The sequence below is a fragment of the Rhinolophus ferrumequinum genome, chromosome 6 (genome assembly GCF_004115265.2).
Source record: "Rhinolophus ferrumequinum isolate MPI-CBG mRhiFer1 chromosome 6, mRhiFer1_v1.p, whole genome shotgun sequence".
NCBI classification, from domain to species: Eukaryota; Metazoa; Chordata; class Mammalia; order Chiroptera; family Rhinolophidae; genus Rhinolophus; species Rhinolophus ferrumequinum.
Genome location: NC_046289.1, coordinates 61,154,613 through 61,178,452, shown reverse-complemented (window position 1 = coordinate 61,178,452; position 23,840 = coordinate 61,154,613). Strand labels below are relative to the sequence as shown.

Sequence of the window (23,840 nt, the reverse complement as noted above, 5' to 3'; positions counted from 1 at the left end):
CAATTAGGCAGGAAGGAATAACGAAGGGACCCAGGGAGGCGAAATGAATTTCTCAAGGTTGCAGAATATAACACTCATTTACTCTGCTAGGGCTTTTATGCACTCATGGAGCTAGGGAAATAGAAATACATGTTCCTATTTTGGTGATTGTTATCATCATCTACATACCCAATAATATAAACCAGAATCCTATGTTTGTTTATTTCACTCATCTTACATTTATTGATTGTCTGATATATGGCAGACCTTGAGCCTGGGGATACAGTGGTGAACAAGATAGAAAGCCTGTGCTTGAGGAGATAACAGTCTAATGGGAGAAAAGTAACATTTAGAGTACTATGTCTTCTGTAGTTCAGAACATTGTATGTTATGGAACAATATGCAGGAAAGTATTACTGGAAGGTAGGAATAGGTAGAAATTAGATCATTTTGAAGAATTACCTTTCCCCTGTCATACATTTTTACCCATGCTCAATCAATCATCAAGTCTTATAGACTTGTTACCTTCTATCCATCCTCTTCTACTTCTTTGGTTAGAGCCTCACCATGTATGACTTGGACTATTACTTTTGTTTTCTGGCCTGTCTCCCTGTCCTCAATGTTCATCCTCCAATCCATCCTCCCCTTGCCTTCCAAATTGGTTCAGAATAAGTCCAAACTTTTCACTTGGCTTACAGAGAGCCCACCTCTATCTGGTACTTACCAGCATCTCCAGACTTATTTCTTGATATAGATTACTCACATTTCCACCCTCAATTCCTTAAATAATTTCTTACTTTATTCTGTGTTCTTCCTTAATTAATTCCTCAAACATTTCTCTCCATTCTTTAGCGAATTTTTGCAGTCTCCTTACCATGTCAGGGAAGGCCACACCTCTGTACTTTTGGTCAGGTTTCTCTCTCTGCTGGTATATCTTTCCCTTTCTCCATCATCGATCCTCCACTTACCGTTCAAGACTTTCCAGACTCAGGGCAACTGTTACCAACTCCGTGAAGCCTTTCTGACACATGTGTCTTTCCTTACTGATTTGTAAGTTCATTCATGTCAGAGACAAATGTCTCATTCATTTTTGTGTCTTCAGCATCCAAAACAGTGCCTGGGTGATAGTGAGCACTCAACAAATATTTGTTGGATGGATTAATAAAAGACTTCCTAGAGATTATTTGGCATTGAATCCTGCTTTCTGTATAGTCCTGCTTTCTGTTGTTTTCTAGTAGCTGTCATTCCAGTACAGAATGATGATAAATGTTCTGAGTGCGGAGACCTTTCTCTTTTCTTTTACACGCTCTTCAGTGCCTAGCTCAGTGCTGGGCAGTGCTTCTGTTGATGTGCCTGTTAGAAGTTTCTGCAGAATTCCCTGCAAAATAGTCTTGAGAACATGTATAAATGTCTAATTCCCCTACAGGGATGACAGGCACAGTTTAAGGAGTGCCAAAGACAAAATGAGCCAATCACAGGAAAGCCAGTCCCCCTCCCTCCCTTCAGAGTCAGGATCTCTTGGAGCTGAGTTTTTCTTTCAGTCCTTTACTGAGGAGACAGAAGGAATCCTACAAGCTGGCGTAAGAAAGCGTGTTTGGGGAGGGCGGGAACCTGATTTGCCAAATTTCTTAACTGATCACGTTTAGACCAAATTCAGGTAGGTCTCTGCCTATACAGAAAGGCACTAGTTTATACAACAAAAGTCTGTTTATGTGTGTTTAATGAAATTGTATTTTAAATGTTTGAAGAGAGCACATTAAAAAATATAATTCCATGGGGAAGGAAATTTTCTGCAAAGAAACATCTCAGAATGAACTTATAAATTTGAATGTTTGTCTATGAGGGTTGCTTATGGTGAGGCTCAAATGTTTGCTTTAGTTTCTTGATTCTCTCATTTTGTTTTAAAACTTTCTTTAGGATAATTAACAGTGATGCTGATTATTCTAAGTGTAGATTTATTTTACTAATGAGGATGTTCTTAGATACTCCAAAAACCATTCTTGTGCTACAATATAATCAGGAACTTGAAAACCTTTGTTTTCTAAGCAATATGTTAGGGTCTGGGGCCTTCCCAGGTCTCTGCCTCCCTTTCTGCTTTCTTCTTACCCCAGAGTAACAGGAGTAGTTACCCTCTGACTTTTCCTTCTAAGGACCTAACAGGGTCCTTTTTAGTCCAGGTCCTGGGACCTTGGGTGAACAAATCACTGATTCATTTAAATGAACCCTGCTCTTCATTTCTCTTTTTACCCCTTTATTTACCCCTATCTTATTACCCCTTTTATTACCTATTCACAGAAATAGAAGTCTATATTTCATTATTTATTATATTAAAATTATGCTTCCAATTTCCCCAATTCTCAGTTCTTAAAGAAATCAACTAAACATCTACAGATTTTTGCTTTTTTTTTCCTGGGGGCAAGACGATCTAAAAATTCTCCCCAGTCCCATATTATAGAATGGTCAATCTTTCAGCCTTGGCCCTGAATTTGTTTTTCAGTTAAAGAGAACAGGAGATGAAGAAAACAAATGAAAGAGAGGCCACTGATCTGTCCACAGTGGAGACTGGTGTAAAGAACATGGGGCTGGAGCTCACGGTAATTCACCACTTCAATTTCTGCACAGCCTTGTGATCTGCTGCACGGCCTCCTGTAGGGTCTTTGACTATTCTCAAACCCACCTCCCCTGCAGGGCCCTACGACTGACCTCAACTTTACCTGTGCTTACAGAAAGGAGGAGAAAATCCTGAGAGAAGCAGGAGGACTGAAGAGCAAAGACAAAGCCTTGGGGATGGGCTTAGGCCTTCCACTCACCAGAGGTACGGGTGTTCTAGAATTGGTTCAGTTAGGATGTGAGGAACTAGGGTGGGCTACGTGTGACCAGAGGACTCAAAGAGATCAAAATGACCCCGTTCTCAGGGAACTTGTGGTCTTATTGTGGAGATAAGACTCACAGCCACCTTATGTTATCATATGCATTCTATATTTGTATGTAATTAATTGTTATATAAACCTGTGCTGTAAATAATGGGAGTTCAGCAATATTGGTGTTGGTTGGACTGACAATAAAAATAACAACAATGAGAATAATAACAACTAACATTTATTGAGTACTTACTATTGTGCAGAATGCTTTATGTAATTAATTTACTTAATTTTCACAGGAACAGGTAGATACTAATTTTAATCCCTTTTTTTCAATTAGAATATTGAGGCTTAGAAATTAACTTAACCATATCATTTAAAAAAAGAAAAAGCTCTTCTGGAATACTCAGATTTCGGGTGGGGAGAAAGAAAAATCAGAAAAAAAGAAGAGAGAGAGAAAAGGACCCACTATGAGGGATAATAGTGGAAGTAAAAAAGCACAGTCTTGGATGTCAAAAGAGAAGGAAGAATGAAAGCACAGTCCACAGTGTTATGTGCAACAGGAATCAAGGAAGGAAGTGTGAGAAAAATCCTTGATTTTGATCATGGATTTGGTCCCAGAAAGTTGTTTGGGTAAAAGAGATCAGATGGAAGCCATGTTCAATAGCTTGGAAAAGGTTCACAACTCATACACTGTGAAGCTTAAAAGAGGATATTAAATAGTTTCTAAGGAATATATGGATATGATCCAGAGCAGCTCCCAAACAAAAGGTTTTTTTAATTTGTTTTCTTTTCTTTATTTTTAAGAGTTAACTTAGTGACTTCATAGAGAAAATAAAATTTTAAATTCTACTTTCTTCTCCAGAAATTCACTTATATATACAAATTTATATATATATATATACAAATTTATATATATGTGTATATATATGTGTGTGTACATATGTGTGTGTGTGTGTGTGTGTGTGTGTGTGTATATATATATATATATATATATATATATATATATATATATATCTCAATGTGGACATGTGGGAATAGATTAGAGGAGTTAAATCCCAGAGACACTTTTGTAGTAGAATTGGCAAGATTTCGTGATTAATTAAAACCAGCTATTCTCAGGACACACACTCAGACCCCTGTCCTTACCCTCTCTTACTCCTCTTCTTGGTTCCTCAGGAAATCCTTCATCTTATCCTTCAACACAAACTGACTTTAGCTTGTCTTTCTTTTCATTATTCTTTCTGAATTTATCCATTTCTATAAAGCAATTCAGCAAAACATAAATATTTTAGGGAGGGTTCTTTCTGTTGTTATACATTCAAAAAAGTTTGGTGGTGGTGAGAGGTATTTGTTTTTAAGAAGTAGTAAACTTGAGCACATCTGATGGTTGAAAAAAGGAGCCAGGAGAGTCAGAAAGAGAAGGAATGGACAATGGAAGGGTATGTTGATAGTGAGAAAAGCAATTGTCAGAACAAGGCCCTTAGAAGTTGTCAGGAGGTGGAACTGAGATTAAGAGCTGGAAATTTGCCTTGCTAAATGGGAAGACCAGTTTTTCCTAAGATGTTAAAAAGGAATCTGAGAAGCTGTTGGATCAGAGCTGCACTGAGGTGAAAATAAGGGGTGCAAGGCCAGAGAGCCTAACTTTCTGTAAAGTAGGGGATGTATATGCTGAGAGCAAAAGAGACTAGGTTAGACGACAGCATCCCTTTCCCCTTAGCCCTGCAGACCCTCAGGGGTAGTGCTGAGTGGTGTTAGGGTCCTGGAGCTAGCTTGGCAGGGAGACATCCTTCCTAAATTCGGGTATGGCTGGGGAACGGGCAGCACACCTGAGAGGGGGCTCTTCTGCCCTGGAGGAAGGGTCACTTTTTTCTAGCTTGTTTTCTAACTACCACTTCTTCTAGTTCTTAACTCCAGAAATGAAGAGTTGGATCATATTAAACTTTTCATTTACATGAATGTTTTTTCATTCAGGCTAATTACTAGGAAAAGATAATGATCATGCCATAAATCTTGTTAATTTCAGCTCTAATTTCTGTTCTGATATGCCTAGACTTCATGTGGAGCCCAGTTGAAAATAATTAAGTGGAACTTTGGCCCCTAACTGGACTGCCTGAGCCTTCTTCCCGGGTTGGCACTTCACTTTATTACATGTGGACTACCTGCTTATTTCTCTTTAGCAGTTGTTCTAAAACTCCTATTCTTCTCAAATTCTCAGCCCCACTTATTCTGCCTATCCCCATCTCCACTGCTAATTGCTATATAATCCAATATCATTCCTTTTCAAGAGCTTCAATACTTTTGTCACTAATTCCCTCATGCATCACGGTAATAACACTTATAATATTACCTTACAATTTGTCTTTGTCCTTTCTTCTTTTCTTTCTCTGCGAAAAAGAGAAGTCTCTCTCTCTTTTTTTTTTTGCCAGTCTGCCAGTTTGCTTTTTAATTAAGGTGTTTAGGTCATTGGCATTTAATGATTTAAAAATACCATCTTGCTATTTACTTGTTTCTATTTGTCTTAATTGTTCTTTTTTTCAATATATCAAATTTATTTCTCCCATTTTTAGTTTATTTTTCCCAGTTATCCATTAAGAACAGATTGTCTTTTCAGTGGTTACCCAATATTACATTCCTTCCATTAACTATAATTACACCATTTCTCTGATTTTATGAAAATTTTCTTAACAATAATATTTAGGATTTGAAGAACATTTGTTATTTTATTTATTACTCTTGACTCCACAAAGTGAAACCAGACAAATAAAAAGTAAAGGCCCAGTTCATAATTAATGAGCTCAAATGTTTACCCAGATCCTTCCTCTAATTTCTGCATTGCAAGTAAACATATTTTTTTAACTGAAATATATTTGACATATAACATTAAGCAAATTTAAGGTGTACACATGTTAATTTAATATATTTGTATATTGCAATAAATACAATTGCCATTGTGGCGATAATTAGCACCTCCATCACATTACATAAAGTTCGTTTCTTTATAGTGGTTGGAATCATTAAGTTCTAGTCTCTTAGCAAATTTGATAATTATTATACAGTATTATCACCTATATTCACTATACCGTACATTAATTTCTCGGGCTTATTTACTACTCGTTGTAAATTTGTACCCTTAAACAACATCTGCCCTATCCTCCCATGACCTAGTAACCACCATTTTACTGTCTGTTTTTACGATTTTGGATTTTTTATATTCCACATATAAGTGATATATAGTACTTATCTTTCTCTATCTGACTTATCTCACTTAGTATAATTTGCTCAAGTCCTTCCATGTTGTTGCAAATGGCAGTATATTTTTTCTCATAGCTAAATAATATTCCATTTTGTGTGTGTGTGTGTGTGTGTGTGTGTGTGTGTGTGTGTGTATCACATCACATTTTCTTTATCCATTCATCCACTGATGGACACTTAGATTGTTTCCATATCTTGGCTATTGTGAATAATGCTGCAATAAATATGGGAGTGCATACATCTCTTCAATATTCTGTTTCATATCCTTTGGGTATATGTACCCAGAAGTGGAATTGCTGAATCATGTGGTAGATTTATTTTAAATTTTTTTGAAGAACCTCCATATTGTTTCTCATAGTGGTTGAACCAATTTACATTCTCACCAATAGGGTACAATGGTTTCCTTTTCTCCACATCCTCACCAACACTTGCTATCTTTCGTCTTCTTGATCACAGCCATCCTAACAGGTGTGAGGTGATAGGTTATTGTGGTTTTGAGTTGCATTTCCCTGATGATTACTGATGTTGAGCATCTTTTTATGTACCTGTTGGAATTTGGGTATCTTTTTTGGAAAAATGTCTGTTGAGTTCCTCTGCCCATTTTTGAATCGGATTGTTTGGTTTTTGTTGTTGTTATTGAGTTGTATGACTTCTATATTTTGGATATTAGCCACTTATCTGATACATGGTTTGAAAAAAATTTTCTCTCATTCTGTAGGTTGCCTTTTCATTTTGTTAATTGTTTCTTTTGCTGTGCAGAAACTTTTTAAGTTTGATGTAGTCCCACTTGTTGATTTTTGCTTTTGTTGTTTGTGCTTTTGGTGTCATATCAAAAAAAATCATTGCCAAGGCCAATGCTGAGGAGCTTCTTCCCCACGTTTTCTTCTAGGAGTTTTATGGTATCGGGTCTTACATGTAAGTCTTTGACCCATTTCAAGTTAACTTTTATGAATGGTGTAAGATAGGAGTCCAATTTCATTGTTCTGCATGTGTTTATCCAGTTTTTCCAACACTATTTGTCATAGAGACAATCCTTCCCTGATTGGGTGTTCTTGGATCCCTTGTCAAATATTAGTTGACTGTATATGTGGGAGTTTAATTCTGAGCTCTCTGTTCTGTTCCATTGGTCTATGTGTATTTTTATGCCAGTACCATACTGTTTTTATTATTATAACTCTGTGGTACAGTTTGAAATAAAAAAAGTGTGATACCTCCAGCTTTGTTCTGTGTTCTCAGGATTGCTTTAGCTATTTGGGTTTTTTTGTGGTTCCATACAAATTTTAGGATTGTTTTTTCTATTTTTGTGAACTATTTTGATGGGAATTGCGTTGAATCTATAGATGGCTTTGGGTAGTATGGACATTTTAACAATATTATTTCTTCTGATCCATGAACATGGGATGTCTTTCCATATTCTTTTTTAATGACTTTCTCTTTGTATGCCCTTTCCTCTTTTTATGCCTTCCTTCAGATTAATTGAATATTTTAAAATGATTATTTTATCTCCTTTGTGGGCTTATTAGCTGTAACTCTTCGTTTTATTATATTAGTGCTTGCTTTGTGTTTATAGTGTACATCTTCAATGTAGCAAGTCTACCTTCAAGTGATATTATACCCTTTCACATACAGTATTAGAATCTTACAATAGTATACTTCTATATTTCCCCTTCCAGTCTTTATACTACTGTTGTTTATGTTTATATATTTTACTTCTACATGTTATAAACCCCATATTACACTGTCATTATTTTTGTTTAAACAGTAAATTATCTTACTATATGCTCCAACTTAAATGTACCCGCACCTGCATGAATCCTTATCTTTACCCTCCTTTATCAGAAGGCCTACTTTCCCTCAGTCTGAAGCCAACTTCATTACCCATCTTCTTTTTTTTTTGAAATGAAGATAGCTTTATTTTATTTTCATTATCAAAATGATACATGCTCCTCATAAGAAATTCAAAGAGTACGGGGAAAAATATAAAGAATCAAGTAAATATTACCTGAAATCCTCATTTTGTACATCTTTCTGTGTGGATATAGAGTATTACACATACTTCTACTTAGGTTGTATGTAAATATTCTGTCCTAGAATCTGTTGTATATAACTTATCACATCAGATATTCTAGCTTAATCATACCATACTCCATGATCACTTAAAAATATCTTGTAAGTTCCTTTTTAAAAAATGTTTTTGATAATCATTACCCATCTTCTTAATCCCATCCTTTTCTATCCCCTTCTATAGGACTCTCCTTCCCCTACATGTTCAGTTACTCCTTCTCCATTAGACCCTTCCCCAATCTATAAGTATACTCAAGTTTCATTCTTTTACAGTAAACAAACAAACAAATCAACCTTACCTCAATCTTGTGATATAGTTTTCCTTCATGGCTAAGTTTCTTGGAAAAGTGGGATTTACTTGCAACAACATTTTCTCACCTCCCCATTCACTTTTCAGTCCAGTGCAATCTAGTTTTCACCATCAGTGGTCAGCTGACATTCTCTTACCCAGGTAAGCAATGGAAACCTACTTATCAAGTCTATTGTATGCACTTTCATTGGGAATCTCTGCAACATGATCCTTTTGACCCTTTCTTTCTTGAAACTAATTTAAAAAATTTTAATAACACTACACCCTCCTAATTCTTCTACCTCTCTGTATGTTCTTCGTTGTATGTTGCTTTTCAGGGTCTGTCATTTGTCTTCTCTTCTCACTTCTACACTTAATGTCTTGATTCATAAAGCTACATCTGAAGCCTGCATCTTTGTTCTAAGCTTCAGCCTTATATATCTAACCATTCACCAAACATCTGTACCTAGATGTCACATATATACTTCAAATTAAACATTGAAACCAAACTCCTATCAGCATAGGTTTGAGGCTTGCCTGCTATGCCTGGATTGGGGCTGGGCTCTAGGCATATAAAGATGAATAAACTCACATTTCCTCCTCACGTCTGTTTTTCCTCAGCTCTGGACATCCTCCTATATTCTCTATTTTGGTGAATGTTTTCACCCTGACTGAGTCACACATGGCAAGAACCTCACTGTCATCCCAACTTCACTCCACTTAATGTTGATTCTTCTAAACACCTTTGCCATTCACTCCTATTATCAGTCCTCTTCTGCACCTTCAGCGACTTCCTAAAGGCCCTCAGCCCATCTCCCACCCCACTGCCACCAGAGAAGTCTATCTAAAACACATATCTGCTTGCGTTATTACTTTGCTTAAATTCTTCAATGGCTCTCCACTTCCTACAAGATCATATCTAATTCCTAACCATGGCATATAATCTGCATGACCTGGCTTCTCTCCTTTACAAGCTTTCCTCCCACTATCCTTCTATATGCTCCCTGTTTCCCAGTGACAGCAAGTCCTACTGTTCTTTCAAAATGCTAGGCTCATTCAAGTATGCGTTTACTCTTCTAGAGATATCCCAACCTTCTCTTCTAACTCCCTGCAAACTTCCACTTAACAAATTTCTTCCCCTTACCTTTCATATCAGTTCATCTGTCCTCTCCTTTGTGAAAGCACCATCGACATTCGCAAGCATACTTACATGCTCCTTCTTTTCTACTCTCTTAGCAATCCTAAGTTTAGAATTCTGGAAGGATCCCTCTGGAATTCTAGTCTTACATCTCTAATTAGAAGCTACTTGGAGTAATGGAAAGATCTGGGCGTTAAATCCTAACTCTGCCACTTGCTGGCCGGCTCAGTTTCCTTGCTCATAAATTTACAATATGAACTTTCTGTTTTGGGGGAGGATGACTGATGAGGTCTTGCAGTGCCTGGTAAAAGGTGCATAATAAATAGTATCTGATTTTTCTTTTCTTCACAAACTTAAAGAAAAAAGTAGTCCATATATGCTCACAGTCCCCTGCAATTCTGCTTTTACTCAGAGGCTCTCCTGTAAACAGCTCTCTCAAACAGAATCAGCCACCTCTTCACTGCCAAATCTAGCCTCTTCTCATTTGCCATGATGCCTAATTTTATACATCATTGAGTATCACTGACCTCTCCTTCTTAAAGATCATTTTTATTTCTCACTTTTCCTCCTAGCTCCCCAACTGCTTCAACTAGGTCTGCTCTCTCATCTGGCTGCCTTATCAGCATGTTCTGACTTTCTGGGAGGATGGTGGTAAGCCTGGTAGGGATGGGTGGAGATGGCAAGACAGGCGGATGGGTGTGTGCTGTACAAGTTACCAGCAAGGAGGTCTGGAAGGGCACCTCAGGCCTCTGTGGCATGTCAATGCAAGTCCCATGTGAAGAATTTTAGGCAGCCCTTCTTTGCTGGGAGCTCTTCCTCACCCCCTTTCATTTTGTTTATTATTAGGGCCTGAGCCTGATACCAATAGCTGGATGAGCTAGATCCCATTTGTCCTCAAATTCCTACTGAAATCATTTTTAAAAATGTATAAATAGGGGTAAATTGTATCAGCAGAGGAAGTCCATGATGGGCATTAACCATATTTGAGAAATCTTTGCTAACAGAACTAAAGGGTTTGGCTCAAAAAGGCCGTTGAAGGTAGAGTCATGACTCTCCCTGATGAGTGACGGAGAGCACCTTATCTGGGAAGACTCCACTGTCTGTCAGAATCACTAACATGGGAGAACAGAGTTCTCAATGGAAGAAGTTGAGGGTAAGTTGAAGGACTAGTTAGAAATCCCATCACATAGGTCCTTCTTGTCTTTGTGGACCTTTGGCATTGGGTCTACACTGTTAGTGTGAAAAAGATCTGACGTTTTCTGTTATCTGAAATGGATACAGCAAGCGGAGATTTGGGTACAAAGTGGAGGGAGAGTTCTTTCAAAGACAGTACATCCAATACAAGTCAGCAAACCTGGCTGTGTTCTGGTTTAGGTTCCCTTCTCACTCTAGCTAGGCTCATGGCTCTCAGAATAGTCATCCCCAGGTGCTCAGAGTCTGTACCTCCAATGTAAGTTTTCTGGGTTCCATCTGATAGACCTTTCTCTTGCGTCCTCTGGTTTTCCAACTCCTATTTGGCTTCCCACTTTGGCTTATTGACAACCTTTGTGCTTCTCAGACTCCATTTCTCTCGGACAATTTTGGTAACTGTTCTCGAGTCCCTAACAACCACCCAGCTCTCCTTGTCCCTCCAGTTTGAAACCAGTTGTATACACAGCTTTGAATCTGGTAAAGTGGTAGCCAGTACAGTACCACTGACCAGTTCTTTTTATGCCATCATTAACATAAAACCTTTGACTCCTTGAACAGATCCTGGTCAATTCTGCCTGGAGGCCCTCACCCTTTACTCAGACCATCATTTATTTCTGGGTTGACTCATTTCGTTTCTTTCAGTTCTTACTTCAAGCTAGAGCAGCAAAGATTCACCCAGAGCCACAATGTCAACAGTCACTAGAGATGGATTTTCTGAAAGCTGTCCTAAGCTTTCTATTCTAATGCTCAACGATAGCACCCCAGTCTCTGGAATTTTCCATAGCTGCCTCCTTTAGTTGGGAGAATTTCCATATCTTGTAGATAGGGTCACTGAGAAAATGCATGTACTCTCTTGCTGCTAGGCCTGGCCTACAGTGCCCTCTAATGTATGTTTAGCTAGCATGACCTACCACCCCTTACCCTTCTCTGTTTTGTCCTATCAGCTTACTGCCTACAGCTGCAGGCAGTAAGGCATGTGAGAGGGTTATTGTTAGTGTATATCTGGAAAGCCTCCCATGTACATACTGGGAGAACTTAACAGTGGGTACATACTTCACAACAAGTTATGGGCCAGTATTGAGTTTTACCATCTATCAGATAGATTTCTTCTCAATTCAGCTTCCTGATAGGATATAATACTAACTCTCAAACAGTGCTATTATGTAAAATAAAGAGCTTGGTAGTGTTAGCAAGATCCTGGGTCAAGTAGGATACAAGGATCATGAACACTTGTTCACAGGCCTCTATGCACTGCTTCTCAATTGGTTTAAAGGATGAGAAAGCTTTTTTCTCTTTTCATTTGGAATGCACCTAAATGACTTTCTGTAAACCAGAGGTCCAGTTCCAACTTGATATTTCTAGGATCAGGTTGTTAATGGGTTTTGCAGAAATGAGTGTTAACTGATTTTTGGTTGTACCCACTGGTCTTCAGTTCCCAGGATGTGGTCAAATCTGGTTACAGGTGATGGCAGAAATCTTTTCCTTTTCCAAAAGTGATTTATATTTACTCTTGGTCTAGTGTATGCCCCTCTTATTTTGTGGTGGCCTTGTGGAACTGGCATTTGACTGGGTATAATTTTATATCAGCTTCACCTAGTGTATCAGTTTGGGTCCTAACAGGAGATAGATAGCATGCTTAAATTAGGATAATTAGAGGAGACCATCACAAAGACGTGGGCAAGATGTGGTGGAAGCACAAGAAAGGATGGTACAAGAACGTGAGGCTAGAGGCATTGAACCTTTACTGTGTCTAGGCCCAAAGGGACAAGACCTGAGAGAACCCAGAAAGAGAGTCATTTAAAGAAGACCTCCTCAATACCAACCTCAGTCTTTTCATACACTCTGATCTCCTTCTGGGTCCCCCTGGCAGAATCCAACCAGATAAGCCAGAGGGCATGGAGGCCCTTTGGTAGAGTCCAGAGGGCTAGATTGCCTGGGCACAGAGAGTAGGTCTGGAGGAGCCAATCAAAGCTATCTGGTATGCAAGAAGTCTAGGATTCAAAGTAAATTAGTTCCTGGCTATGCTTTGTGAATGATGTTCCAATGATAAGTATGCCCTTCAGGTATGCTGACACCTCTAAGCAACCCTTTTTACTCACTATGTTTTCTATTAAGTATGGAAAGGTAGCAGAGTCCTTAGGATCCTAAGGTATCCTCTTGAATTGATTCAGTTGGGTGGTGATAGACTGTTTTCTCCTCTCTCAGATTACCTATATCTGATAATACACAGTCTACTCTCCTAACACAGGGCTGGGCTCCCTGCAGAAAGGGAAATGAGGAGGAGGAGGAGAATGAAGAGAAAGAGGAAAAGGAGAAAAGGAAGGCTATATATAAGGAACAGAGGGAGCATGTTAGATGGGAGACGCAGCAATGGAGAAAGAGCCAGGAAAACTGTGAGTCAAGACCCCAAGGCGTTTGGAGTTAGTGGCTGGTCCCAGCCCTGGCTAAGCTGTCCTGCCTCAGCAAGATGACCTACTAGGACCTTTTTGTGGGGCTCACTTTTAGAACTTTAAGAGTTTGAAAATTAGAGCTTTTTGCTCATATGACTACAGTGTGCTGAGGGTCCTCGGGACTGGCAAAGAGGAGTGAGCCTGGAGTGTAGGTGAGGTACAGCATTGGATGATGGTGAAGAGCTCAGATTCTGAAGCCAGACTGCCTGAGTTTACATTCTGTCTTTTCTCCTTACAGCTTCCATGACCTTGGGAAAGTTACTTACTTCTATTTTCTAGTTTCCACATCTGTAAAATGGGAATTATAATAGTAACCACCTCAAGAATTCTTAGGAGTTATTATTTTAATGTTCTTTGAAGGAGCCAAGCACTTAGAAAGCACTATATAAATGTTAAATCAAACTTGAATAGTCCTACCTGCTATGCATTTTCTCTCAAGCGCTGCCCATCCAGGGAGTCTTGGTGTTTTCTTCACAATCTGTCAATGCACATCTGATTGTTCAGAGTTATGGGTCTGTGTGGGTTTCAGGGAGGAATGGTCAAAGCTGCATCTCAGAAGAAAAGGCCCTTTTCTGAATCTGGAAGCTGATTAATCCCTTGTCCCTGGGGAGCAGGGAAGTAGTAGGTCCCAGGAGCCTCTCCCTGATGTGACCAGTATCCACCTATGCAGTAGGAGATTACTGAGGACATTGCTAGTCCAAGTTGTGTAGGGTTATTCTGACCTGCTGCCCATTGGTAAGTTTCGATCTGGCCTTTTTGGCATTGCTGGAACATGACCTAATGTCCCTCTGATGAATAATTTTCCTCATTGATTAAGAGAACGTTCTCCCTCTGGCCAAGTAATCTAAGTTGTGGGCATTGATACAAATGGGAGGGAGTAACTTTTGTATCTTAATTTTTGGGTTCTTACCAGGAGGAGCCTACAACCTTTCACCAGGGCACGAAGTTTCTGCAAAACACATGCCGGCTTGTTCAAGAAGATCCTGCTGGGCCTGTTGTGTTTGGGTGAGGTCCTGGGAAGTCCTGGAACTGAGAGACACATTGTTTTAGGAATATGACCTTGTGGCAAGACACCTTCTAGACAAAAAGCAAATTTATTCACAAACCAATCTAAAGGGATATATAGATCGTAATTACTGGTAGTTGAACTGTAATTTATTGAGTTGCACTTCTCAGAATCAGTAAAATCTGAGAATAAAGTATTTTTCAAAACTGTACTATTTGACGGACTTACGTATTTCAGGGAATCTGGGCTTGTCTCTAGTTTAGTGTCTTGCTTTGCAGGGCATGGTTCTTGTAGTCTTTATAAGAGAAGCTTGTGGTATACTTTCCTTATTTGCTGGCTTACTAGTAAGATTAAAGATATAAATTTTTTTTTAAATCAGCAAACCACTATTTAAATTACATTGTCAGTGATGTATAGGACTTTGACGTCAATATTAGAGGCGGCTGGGATAACGAGAAGACAATTATATTTTGGGGTGAGTCAAAGAGCCATGGGGTAAGGACCATATGACTGTACAGTGAGTCCTCACTGAACATCCTCGATAGGCTCTGACACTTGAAGTGAAACAACATATAATGAAACCAATTTTACCATCGGCTCGCTGATGTAAACATCATGTTAAGTTCCTAGGAATCTCTTCGATGATATAACCAATATTGAATGAAATGACGTTATTTGAGGACCTGTTATATTTCCTAGTAGTAGCCTTGTTTATGGGATTTTGCTCAAGAGGAAAGGCTAAAATGACTGGGGTTATAAAGTTTTAAGAAAAGATGACTTTTGAAGAGTCTAGTGTTGGGTCTGATCAAATCTACTCCCAAGGACAGAAAAGGATATCAGATAAAGTAGAAGATATTTCATTAAAGACAAGTGGAAATATGCCGCATTCAAACTATTCCTTGGGAATCCTCAAGAAGAAAACAGCCATCTAGCTTGGCCTTGAGAACTGCAGGCTCAGTCTGACAACTGGGGCTGGTTGGCAAGGTCGCTGGAGGGTTTTTCTTGCTTGAAGTCCCAGACATTCATGACTCGCGCTTCATTTGCCCCTGGGTAGCTCGGACTTGCTGATCTTTACTCTGCATCTTCTCCTTTCAGCTTATGCTGCCTACTTCTTGGCAGCCTGCATTTTGGATTTCCAGAGGGCACTGGCCTTGTTCGTCCTCACCTGTTTGGTGCTCTTGGTCCCAGTTCACCACTTTCTAAAAAGATTCTTTGGTGAAAAATTAACAAGATGTCTGAAACCCTTTCAAAAGTTCTGCCTAAAGGTTTGGATCAAATGGTGAGTGAGATAAGGATCTCAATATACCTAGTCCCAAAACTTGTCCCAAATCCCAGCCTGCTTCCCCTTTTCTCCTGTGGCAGTTCCTGAGCTGTCTCTCAGACCCTCACCTATAGTTTCAAAACCAAGGCTCAGACAGCAAATGGCAACAGGTCTCTGAGCACTGGACTTCCGTCCAGTTTCTTGTAGCTTCGTGTCTCAACAGTGCTAGGGGCGGAAGGGGTTACGTCTCAGAGAAGAACCAGTCTGTTTCATTAAGCTATCAAATTGATTTGGTGGTCATATGTGTTTCCCTTAGTTCCCTGATTCTTTTTATGCTTTTTTCCGTCTAGTCCTCCAAACTTCCTGCACCCACTGGTGTCTTTTACAATTCCTTAGAGTTTAATGAGCAAACTTACTGTGCAGTATATTCAGGACTGGATTCAACAGCAGCCACCGCTCATCTCATTGACTATGGCAGCCACGCGTTCTTTGCTCACAGGCGTGGAATGACAGAATAACTTCCAGACTCTCTATAAAGTTCCTCTTTTTTGCCTATTTTCCAATGGACGTGCAGAAAATCTGTGTCAAGAATATCTGCAGCAGCAATAATTTGGAGAAACATTCCAAACTACAACCAAAATTTTGGATCACTAATGTATTTGACACTGAGGAGACAAAGCTAAAAGGACTCTAATCGTTAGCTGGGTAGATTCTGGAAACCACATTTTATTGACTTTAAGTGAGATGAGTTCACAGTGAGAATAATTCCAAAATTCTACCCTGACTTGTAATGCTTTTTATTGTTGCTGTTGTTCCTGATCCCAATGGACAGCATGCTCTTTTTGTTTTGTTTTGATATATGAGCTCCCTTCTAATATTTTTCCCTTGAATTGAATTGACTCCAACATTCAGACATGAGGTAACCAGTCTGTATATTGCCAAGCATGTTTGGTACATCAAGGGACCATAGACCACAAGTAGTTGATTTGTGGCTTAGCCTTTACTCTTGCCCTTGGAGTTGTTGGAAATTGGGTGATCCACGGGAGACCATGCATACTTTTCCATACTTTTCCTCCTTTAAAAAAAATATTTTGGTTATTCATTAGAGCAGTCTTAGAGAATGAGTCTTATATCACATCTTACTGATATGGAAACTTGAGGAAAGGAGGTCATGTGATTTGTGTTCTCAGATTCGACTCTTTCAACTTCATTCTGTGAGTCAAAGAGTTGGGAGAGGTGGTACTTAGGAAATCACCATATGAATGATTCTCAAGCTATATCTCTTGTCCAATCTACTGAGTTATTTCACTTTTGCTCGGGATGAACTTCTACTTTTTAGAGGTAAGTTTAATTATTTGTCATTCATTCACTGAGCTGATGACATGGTCTTGGCATTCCCTCTTCAGGGTGTTCGCAGGAGTCTTCTTGATTGGCCTTATCCTGTGGTTGGCTCTAGACACAGCCCAAAGGCCTGAGCAGTTGATCCCCTTTGCAGGAGTCTGCATGTTCATCCTCATCCTCTTTGCCTGCTCCAAACACCACAGAGCAGTGAGTTTGGGGTATGCAGGGTGGGCCGAGGGCCATGTGTTACTAATTGCAAAGTGCATGTGTCAAGTATTGATTACAAAGGCAGAGACCTAAGTTCTTAACAATCTCTGGAATTTGCCTGTGACAATTTTGCTCCTAAGAGAAGTTTTAAAGTGAAGTTTAACTCAGATACCACTTATTTTTAAACTGTAGACTGTGGTCTATTAGTGAGCCTTGATATCAATTTTGTGGATCTAGGCCAGTGTTAAAGAAAGAACAAAATAAAAAAAAAAAATGGAAAGAAAGAAATAGAATACAAGAGAGAATCAGCTTGCATTGCACATAGCGATATTAAAGTATTGGTTTCTGGTGCTTTTATTCACATGTATGCATGTGTGTCATCTAACCTGTAGACACAGTTTTAAAACCGTATCGACCTATGTGGCTCTTTACATATTACTGCCCTGTGTCTCCTGCTCCTTACTCCATTTTACCCCAGATTTATTGTTAATATCCTAGGTTGGTTCCACGCAGAGTACATGTTCCCAAGTTTAAAATGCCAACCAGGTAATGAACAGGTAGGTGTAGAACTCACATTGGAATAATGTTTTTCTGGGTTTCAGGTGTCCTGGAGGGCAGTGTTTTGGGGTCTGTGTCTTCAGTTTGTCTTTGGGATCTTGGTCATCAGAACCGATCCTGGATTTAATGCATTTCAATGGCTGGGAGACCAGATTCAGGTATGAGAAACTGAAAGCTAGGGCTCTGCTTTTTTAGAACCCTAGAGAAAGGAGATATGGGGAAAGCATGTGGAGATTGATCTGTGTCTTATTAACGACTGTGGTAGAAGATCTGGTGGGAAAGAAAGAGTATACTGGGGTACAACTAATCACATGAATAAAGGGAACTAAACTGCTGAGTCCTCTGCCATTCAATGAGCAGCTCATGGGGACATCGCCTGCCCCCGTGCTGTCACAGGGAGCCCAGCCTGTCATGCATGAAGCTGAGCCCATCTTCCTCTGTGTCCTACCTGGCTTCACTCTCATTCACTCTCTCTCTTTTCTTTCAGATTTTCCTGAACTACACTGTGGCTGGCTCCAGTTTTCTGTTTGGAGATACGTTGGTCAAGAATATCTTTGCTTTTCAGGTCATATCTGTTTTGTAGGCAGGAATGAGGGCCAGTGTGGGAGGAGGTATAAAACTGGATGAAAATGTGTCTCCAAGTGATCAGCCAGTCTCTATACCTATTTGACCCTAAGAAGAGGATTTGATCCCATTAGTAGAGGAAAGAGCATTAATCTCTCACCTTTTGATCATTATCATACTGAAATTGGAATAAAACAGGAGTGGGGGAGGGAGGCTCAGAAAACATCTCCTTGTGGCTTCATACTGATGGCATAATAGATTTGTGACACATTTAAAATTTATTCCTAACCTAGCTTGTGTTTAAATAGCCACTAGTATCTACACTGTTTCAGCTGCTCTTGGAAGCCTGAGAGCTTAATTTAGAGGCCCGAAGCACAGTCCATTATGGCATACACGTGCACATTGAATGCACAGTAGCCCCCCCTTACCCGTGGGGGATACGTTCCAAGACCCCTAGTGGATGCCTGAAACCGCAGATAGTACCGAACCCTATATATACTGTTTTTTCGTCCACATACATATCTATGATAAAGTTTCATTTATAAATTAGGCAATTTCACAAATAGAAGATGCATTCTTACCATAGATCTTACCAACCTCAGCATACGATTTTTTTTTCTTATTGAGAACTTTTACCTTTTCACTTAAAGGAAGCACTTTATGGCTTCCCCTTGGCATATCCAAATTGCCAGCATCACTATTCTTGTACTTTGGGGCCATTAAGTAAAATAAGGGTTACTTGAATACATGCACTAAGTACTGCAACAGTTGATATGATTTGATAACCTGAACAGCTACTAAGTGACTCACGAGCAGGCAGGTAGTATATCCAGCATGTACATACTGGTCAAAGCGATGAGTCATGTCCCAGGGAGGACATAGCAGGACAGCACAAGATTCCATCACACTACTCAGAATGGCACACAATTTAAAACTTATGAATTGTTTACTTGTGCAATTGTCCATTTAATATTTTCAGACTGTGGTTAACCGTGGGTAAGTGAAACCACAGAAAATGAAACCGTGGATAAGGTGGGGATGACGGTAATATCTTTCTAGATGCCCATCATTCTCATTATAGGCCTTACCAGTCATCATTTACTTTGGATGTGTGATGTCCATTCTCTACTACCTGGGCCTTGTGCAGTGGGTCGTGCAGAAGGTGAGCCGTTCTCCTTCACCAGTCAGAAGGTGGACTTTCATCTTGTGATCTGTCAAGAAGCATGAAAATGACACTTTGGAAAAATGCTCAGACATAGGATGTAGAGTGCTAGAACTAATATAAAAAGGCAAACTCTTTCAAGAATGCCTGATATCAGGTGGTCAGGCCCAGGCTCTAGTTGGGCTTAGGGGCAGAGCAGGAAGAGAAAACTTGCTGGACTGCCATTTCATACTGAGTTTTAATCTACTAGTTCTGGAATCCAAGAGTCCCAAGGTCTGGTCCAACTTCTGTTTGTAACTTGTTTCGTGGCCTTAGGTTTGTCACTATACTTCTCTAGGCCTTTGTTTCCTTACTAGTAAAATGGAGCAGGGGGTATTGCTGGATGGATACTCTCCAAGATTCTTGCTAATGTTAATGGTTTAGGTCTCTGTATCCCTTTAGATTGCTTGGTTTTTGCAAACCACCATGGGCACCACAGCCACAGAGACCCTGGCTGTGGCAGGAAACATCTTTGTGGGTATGGTAAGTACCCTGAGGCCTTCTGATCTTCTTCTTTCTGGAGAACAAAGAGTATGGCAGAAAACAGGTGGAGAAAATTATGGTTTTCTTTTGAAAAGGCAAATAAATGAAGACGATATGGGCAGGCAATCGCTGATGAAAGAAAACTCAGAATCTCAAAGGAAACACAGCTCATTGCTTTTACCCTTCATGTGTAATAATACTTACCCGGGTGTACTTACTGGGGACATCCTTAACCACCAATCCAACTTCTTACACAGGAATTTAGGGAAACATCCAGCTCTAAATCTCATCTCCTTTCAGGAGCTATGAAGGATGTTTGCTCTATGTTCTGGTTTCTCCCTGTGATCCTCGTTTTCCAGGGTCTCAAAGGAGGCAACAGCTGGCCTTGTTCAGGGCTAACACCAAGGCTCTTCCCCATAATACTGGTTTAACATATTTATAGAGTAGGTGCTCAATATATGCTATTGGCTGACTAGCTCAACGTTAGCGACAATGGCTTATCAAATTAACAAGAAGTTAATGTTGAGGTCTTTCTCTTCAAAGGCCCTAGCCTGATTAACTGTTTCTGAAATGTTCCCAGAGTACTTTTTCATATTAGGTTGGTGTGAAAGTAATTGCGGTTTAAAAGTTTAAAAATAATTGCAAAAACCGCAATTACTTTTGCACCAACCTAATACTTCTAACATAGCACTCCACAGTTGCTGAAATTATCCATAATCACCTTAGTTTCCTCTGCTAGACTATAAGCTCCTAAGAGTAGGAACTTTGCTGTGCTGACATTAATATCCCTAGCATCTAGTACAGTACTAGGCACATACTGATCACTCATTAAATGATAAATAACATTGTCTTAGGTCAATGCCAGATACAGTTGACATACGTATGGTTTTAGACATTGAGTACAAAAGAGGCATACCATTTCTCTTCTATTCATTATAAAATTTAAATAGATGAAACAAACATGTATGAGAACAGATGAGAACAAGGCCAGCCAGGATATAATTAGGTGCCAGAGAGAGGGTGAGGCAGATGCTAGGAAGACCTAAGAACAGATCTCAATGCTGGAAGCGTCCCCACACTAGAGGGATGTGTCCCTGGGGCTGGGGTGGGCTCTGGGGTGGGGACCCTCTTGAATCTGACTCACTTCTCCTCCTTTATAGACAGAGGCACCTCTGCTCATCCGTCCATACCTCGCAGACATGACGCTCTCTGAAATCCATGCAGTGATGACTGGAGGATTTGCCACCATTTCGGGCACTGTGATGGGAGCCTTCATATCTTTCGGGGTAGGCATAGTCTGTTCAATTACCACCGGGTAAGCCCGAGTCTGGGTTCTGCAGACACTGATTCTAACTCTGGCCTTACAGATTGACCCATCATCCTTGATTTCTGCCTCTGTGATGGCTGCTCCTTCTGCTCTTGCCTTGTCAAAGCTGGTATATCCAGAAGTGGAGGAATCCAAGTTCAAGAATAAGGAGGGGGTAAAATTGCCCCGTGGGTGAGTCCAATGAGGTATATAATTTGGGAGATGGTAAGGTCAGGGCAGAGTCAAGAGTGGTGCTTGTGGAAAAAAAAAAAAAGAGTGGTGCTTTTGGTGGCAGAGACTTTAAGTCTCTCTCCTGGAGAAGGAATAATATAATTCTATATCCCCTCTTGTCTACTACCTCTGCTTCTAGCTAATCATGTTGATTTTCTTCAATTGTTTAACCTTCCCACCTGCCTCTATCTTCTGCATGCCAGTATACTCTGTCCTTGGTGTCACTGCAATTATATGGGAATTAAATATGATATTGCTTCAGAGTAATTTCCACCAAAAGAGTCCCTAAGGAACCCCTATCACCTCTCAAGCTGCTCTTGCACCCTCTTCCTGCATGCCTGCGCCACAGGGAAAGTGGGATTTCTGTTTTTTGAGGGGCTGAAAGTAATCCAGAGACCATATTCTTCTCCTCTGCCCAATAACTGCAGGAAGGAGAAGAATGTTCTGGAAGCTGCCAGCAATGGAGCCACAGATGCTGTAGGCCTTGTTGCTAATGTAGCAGCCAACCTGATTGGCTTTTTGGCTGTGTTAGCCTTCATCAATGCTGCCCTCTCCTGGCTAGGGGAGTTGGTAGACATACAAGGGCTCACTTTCCAGGTGAAAAATTACATTGGTTGGGCTGCCCCTCTAGGGAGTGTTTAAGTTGTCCTTGAACTGTGCAAGCCCTCTTGACTCACAGTGAGCTCAAAGAGCCTGGATAGAAGGGGAGAGGAGACTGAGTTAAACTCCAGGGAAAGTCCTTGGGTCCTGACCTGTGTTATTTATTCTTTGTTTTCCTGGGATATCTCTTTCTTTTCACCTAGTTGATCTGCTCCTATGTCCTAAGGCCTGTGGTTTTCATGATGGGTGTAGAGTGGGCAGACTGTCCGATGGTGGCTGAGATGGTGGGGATCAAATTCTTCATAAATGAGTTTGTGGCCTATCAGCAACTGTCTCAATACAAGGACAAACGTCTCTCTGGAGTAGAAGAGTGGATCGGCGGTGAGAAACAATGGATTTCTGTAAGTGACAATCCAGAAAAGCATAAATCGTCTGTGGGCAGACAGAAAGTGTAACACAAAAGATTATTTCACACCCATGGATCCCTTTGCAGTGTCCTAGGCCTAACCACAAAGAAAGCACAACAGTATGCTTCTTAGCTGCAGTGCCATAGCTGCCCTGAGGTCTGTGTGTTATTCTTCCTTCACATTCTGACCCAACTTCTCTCTCTATGAGGTAATTGTTGAGACTTTACAGTTGGACCAGTCTAGGGTGCACACTATTTTTGATGGTCTAAGATTCCCTTCTTCATTTATAAGTTTAAATTGCTACAAATAGATCCTCTTTTCTCTCTCTATCTCTGCCCTCTCAATTATCTTCATTCCTAGGCCTTCTCCTTATTCATAGGCTTCAACAGGAAGAGTGTTGGGCAAAGAGGCCCACGGTGGCTTCCATATCTTTATTCCTGTAATAACTCAGGAAGTGATTATTTTCTGAGCATATTTTCCATATTCCTCAGGGTAGTGCGGACAAGATTGGGGGTTCTAAGATCTCTGGAATTTCTATCATGATGATGTGACTGCACACCTGGGACTGATTTTATTCACTTATTTATTTTTGTGTTCCCTAGGCAAGAGCTGAAACCATTACAACATTTTCACTTTGTGGATTTGCCAATTTAAGTTCCATAGGAATCACACTGGGAGGCTTGAGTGAGTTCATTCATTTTCCCAACTACCCAAACCGCCAGCCAGATCCCAGCTTCTGTAGAAGGCAGCCTTGGTGTTTCAGTACAAGTTGAGACCAGACAGAGAAGCTGATATGAAATGGGGCCTCTCAGGAGGTAGTTGATTTGGAGTTAAGGCAACCATGCTATCTGGCTATGCGTGGGGCCCAGGCCAGGTTTATAATCTCAACTTCTGTTACTTTTTTTCCTTTCAATTGGAGGCCCAAAAGACCAGTTTTACTTTTATTTTCCCTTTGAGGAAGATTACAATATTATTTTGCCATTCAATGGGCATAGTACATATATAAGTAAATATATATATATATTTTTAATTCAGTAGCGAAGGTACTTTCTGCAATTAGACTGCTCACCAGTTGTCTTCACAAAAGTAGGACTTGCATACGGAATCAAAAGACAAATAAAAGTATCAGACACCTAAGGAACAGAAACAGAGCGAGTGGTGTGAAGTGTTGGGTTAAAAGCTACAAATCACCAGGTGTGGGAGGAGTGTGTATTTGAAGAAGACACAGATACATTTATACTGCTGAATATATTGCTGAATGTGGGTGATGGTTGGAGGAAATAATTTGAGGAAGGTGGAGTTGTCCTTGAGGGCAGGGACACGGTGAATGACTAGCGGACTTTAAGAGTTTGGAAGATCCAAGTTAGAAACAGAGTATAAGAAGAAATACAACTCAGTGTATCCATTTTTATGGCACTCATATTCTGGGGTAGAATAATTAAGTTGAT

General features: G+C 40.1%; 1 protein-coding gene and 1 long non-coding RNA gene across 3 annotated transcripts in view; one reads left to right on the top strand and one right to left on the bottom strand.

Annotated features, from left to right (window-relative positions):
• Positions 1-23,840, bottom strand: part of LOC117022929 (uncharacterized) — a 40,152-nt gene that overhangs the window by 9,711 nt on the left and 6,601 nt on the right. Inside the window, exons 3-5 of the long non-coding RNA XR_004423146.1 lie at positions 19,253-19,375; positions 14,138-14,256; positions 13,645-13,741 (exon numbers count right to left, since the gene is read on the bottom strand). This is a non-coding gene — a long non-coding RNA (uncharacterized LOC117022929). The remainder of the gene's footprint in view (positions 1-13,644; positions 13,742-14,137; positions 14,257-19,252; positions 19,376-23,840) is intronic.
• Positions 1,507-23,840, top strand: part of SLC28A2 (solute carrier family 28 member 2) — a 35,442-nt gene continuing 13,108 nt past the window's right edge. Inside the window, exons 1-15 of one of the 2 annotated variants that reach the window (XM_033107165.1) lie at positions 1,507-1,636; positions 2,477-2,573; positions 2,706-2,794; positions 14,141-14,232; positions 15,329-15,512; positions 16,901-17,042; positions 17,645-17,758; positions 18,088-18,165; positions 19,246-19,326; positions 19,768-19,848; positions 21,009-21,134; positions 21,216-21,346; positions 21,814-21,982; positions 22,189-22,386; positions 22,995-23,076. In XM_033107165.1, coding sequence (XP_032963056.1) covers positions 2,493-2,573; positions 2,706-2,794; positions 14,141-14,232; positions 15,329-15,512; positions 16,901-17,042; positions 17,645-17,758; positions 18,088-18,165; positions 19,246-19,326; positions 19,768-19,848; positions 21,009-21,134; positions 21,216-21,346; positions 21,814-21,982; positions 22,189-22,386; positions 22,995-23,076 — 1,648 coding nt within the window. In that variant the 5' untranslated portion in view covers positions 1,507-1,636; positions 2,477-2,492. The remainder of the gene's footprint in view (positions 1,637-2,476; positions 2,574-2,705; positions 2,795-14,140; positions 14,233-15,328; positions 15,513-16,900; positions 17,043-17,644; positions 17,759-18,087; positions 18,166-19,245; positions 19,327-19,767; positions 19,849-21,008; positions 21,135-21,215; positions 21,347-21,813; positions 21,983-22,188; positions 22,387-22,994; positions 23,077-23,840) is intronic. The other variant, XM_033107166.1, reaches the window with a different exon arrangement.